At 48.9% G+C, this 1,557-nt stretch overlaps 1 protein-coding gene across 1 annotated transcript in view; it reads right to left on the reverse strand.

Moving 5' to 3' along the window:
• Positions 1-1,541, reverse strand: part of LOC125028132 — a gene marked incomplete at its 5' end in the record, with an annotated part of 2,273 nt that extends 732 nt beyond the window's left edge. The window contains 2 exon segments of the mRNA XM_047617477.1: positions 541-664; positions 1,353-1,541. Of these exon segments, the coding sequence (XP_047473433.1) occupies positions 541-664; positions 1,353-1,541 (313 nt within the window).
• Between the last annotated feature and the right edge of the window lie 16 nt (positions 1,542-1,557).

The following is a 1,557-nucleotide window of genomic DNA, read 5'->3' on the forward strand; positions in this document are numbered from 1 at the left end:
TGCCGGGGAGGAGGGAGGGGTGAGCGTGGAGGGAGGGGAGAGGGTGGAGGGAGGGGAGAGGGTGGAAGGAGGGGAGAGGGTGGAAGGAGGGGAGAGGGTGGAAGGAGGGAGAGATAGGGAAAGAGAAGAGAGAGGGGGAAGAGGGAGGGAAAGAGAGAGGGAGAGACAGGGAAAAGAGGGAAAGAGAGAGATGGGAAGGAGGAAGAGAGAGAAAAAGAAGAGGGTGAGTGAGGAAAGATAGAAGTGGTTCAGACTGGAATGAAGAGGGAGGGAGAGGTAGGAAGGGGTGGAGGGAAAGGGAGGGATAAAAGAAAGAGAGAGGAGTTTAGACTGGAGGAGAGAGGAAGACAGAGGAAGGGAATGAGGGAGGAAAGAAAGGGAGGGAAAGAGATGAGGAGGAGAGGTTGGCGAGAAAGGTAGGTGAGTGAGGGAAAGAGATTGACATAGGCGGAAGGGGAATTCTGAGACAGAGAGGGAGGGAGAAAAGGGGAAGAAGGCAGTAGGAAAAACACAGCGCATACACTCACAGAAACTTCTTACCTCTAAGCGTCGAAGGTCGATGTCGATGCTAGAGCTGTTGTATCCCGCACAAAAATCAGACTGGAGAAGATTGAACTTTTCCCAACCGAAAGACATCGTGATGGCCAGGTCATGTATGATCACGCTGCGGAGAAAGGTCACTTGGCGACTACATTTGTCTATATATGTATGCCTATGTGTGTGTGTGTGTGTGTCTGTGCGTGTGTATATATATACATATATACATAAATATATATATATATACACACGTACAAACATATATACATAGCAAAGCCGGCATATACTGCTGGTGCACACATAACTTATCTTACTAAAGAGGGCTGCCTCGAATCCTCCGTCCGTCACCGTAAATCACCGTATAAACACAGAAAGAAAAAAAGGGCTCGACTACGGCCTCTCTCTATGCCTGCAGCAAGGGTTATCCTAAGCAAGCAGTCTTCCGCCAAGGATCTCTGGCTTACTGCTAGAATACCACTTGTTTAAGGCAATCAACCCGTGGATTGGGAGAGAGAGTACCTGTAGCCTGGGCCGTGCGAGCGTGACTCCCTTGTTTATCTTATTTTTTACAACTGCCGCGGCGGGGAATTGAACTCCGGACCACGATGGTTGGAGTCCAGTGTTCTAACCACTGGATTATCGCGGCAGTCATATGTATATATATATATATATATATATATATATATATATATATAAACACATCCGCTACGCAAACATACTCTTGCTTCCCCACATACACAAACAAATAAAAACATATAGAAAGAACAAATATATACACCTCCCCTTACCCCAACCCTACAGAAGAAACGCCTTACCTCAAGGGTCCCTCCCCATTCATAGGGACGTTAAGGAGGTGTCCCCCAGACGAGTAGAACCCTGTCAGCGCCGCCCTTGGCATGTTGAGGTCCAGGACCGCGGGGTTGTTCTTGCCCCCAAGGTTGAAACTTGCGACATTAACGATGTTGAGTCCTTTCAGCTCGAGGTCCGTCAGGCTCATGGCGACGCTGCGGGCGGTGGAGG

This window comes from Penaeus chinensis, chromosome 8, assembly GCF_019202785.1.
Source record: "Penaeus chinensis breed Huanghai No. 1 chromosome 8, ASM1920278v2, whole genome shotgun sequence".
Lineage (NCBI taxonomy): Eukaryota > Metazoa > Arthropoda > Malacostraca > Decapoda > Penaeidae > Penaeus > Penaeus chinensis.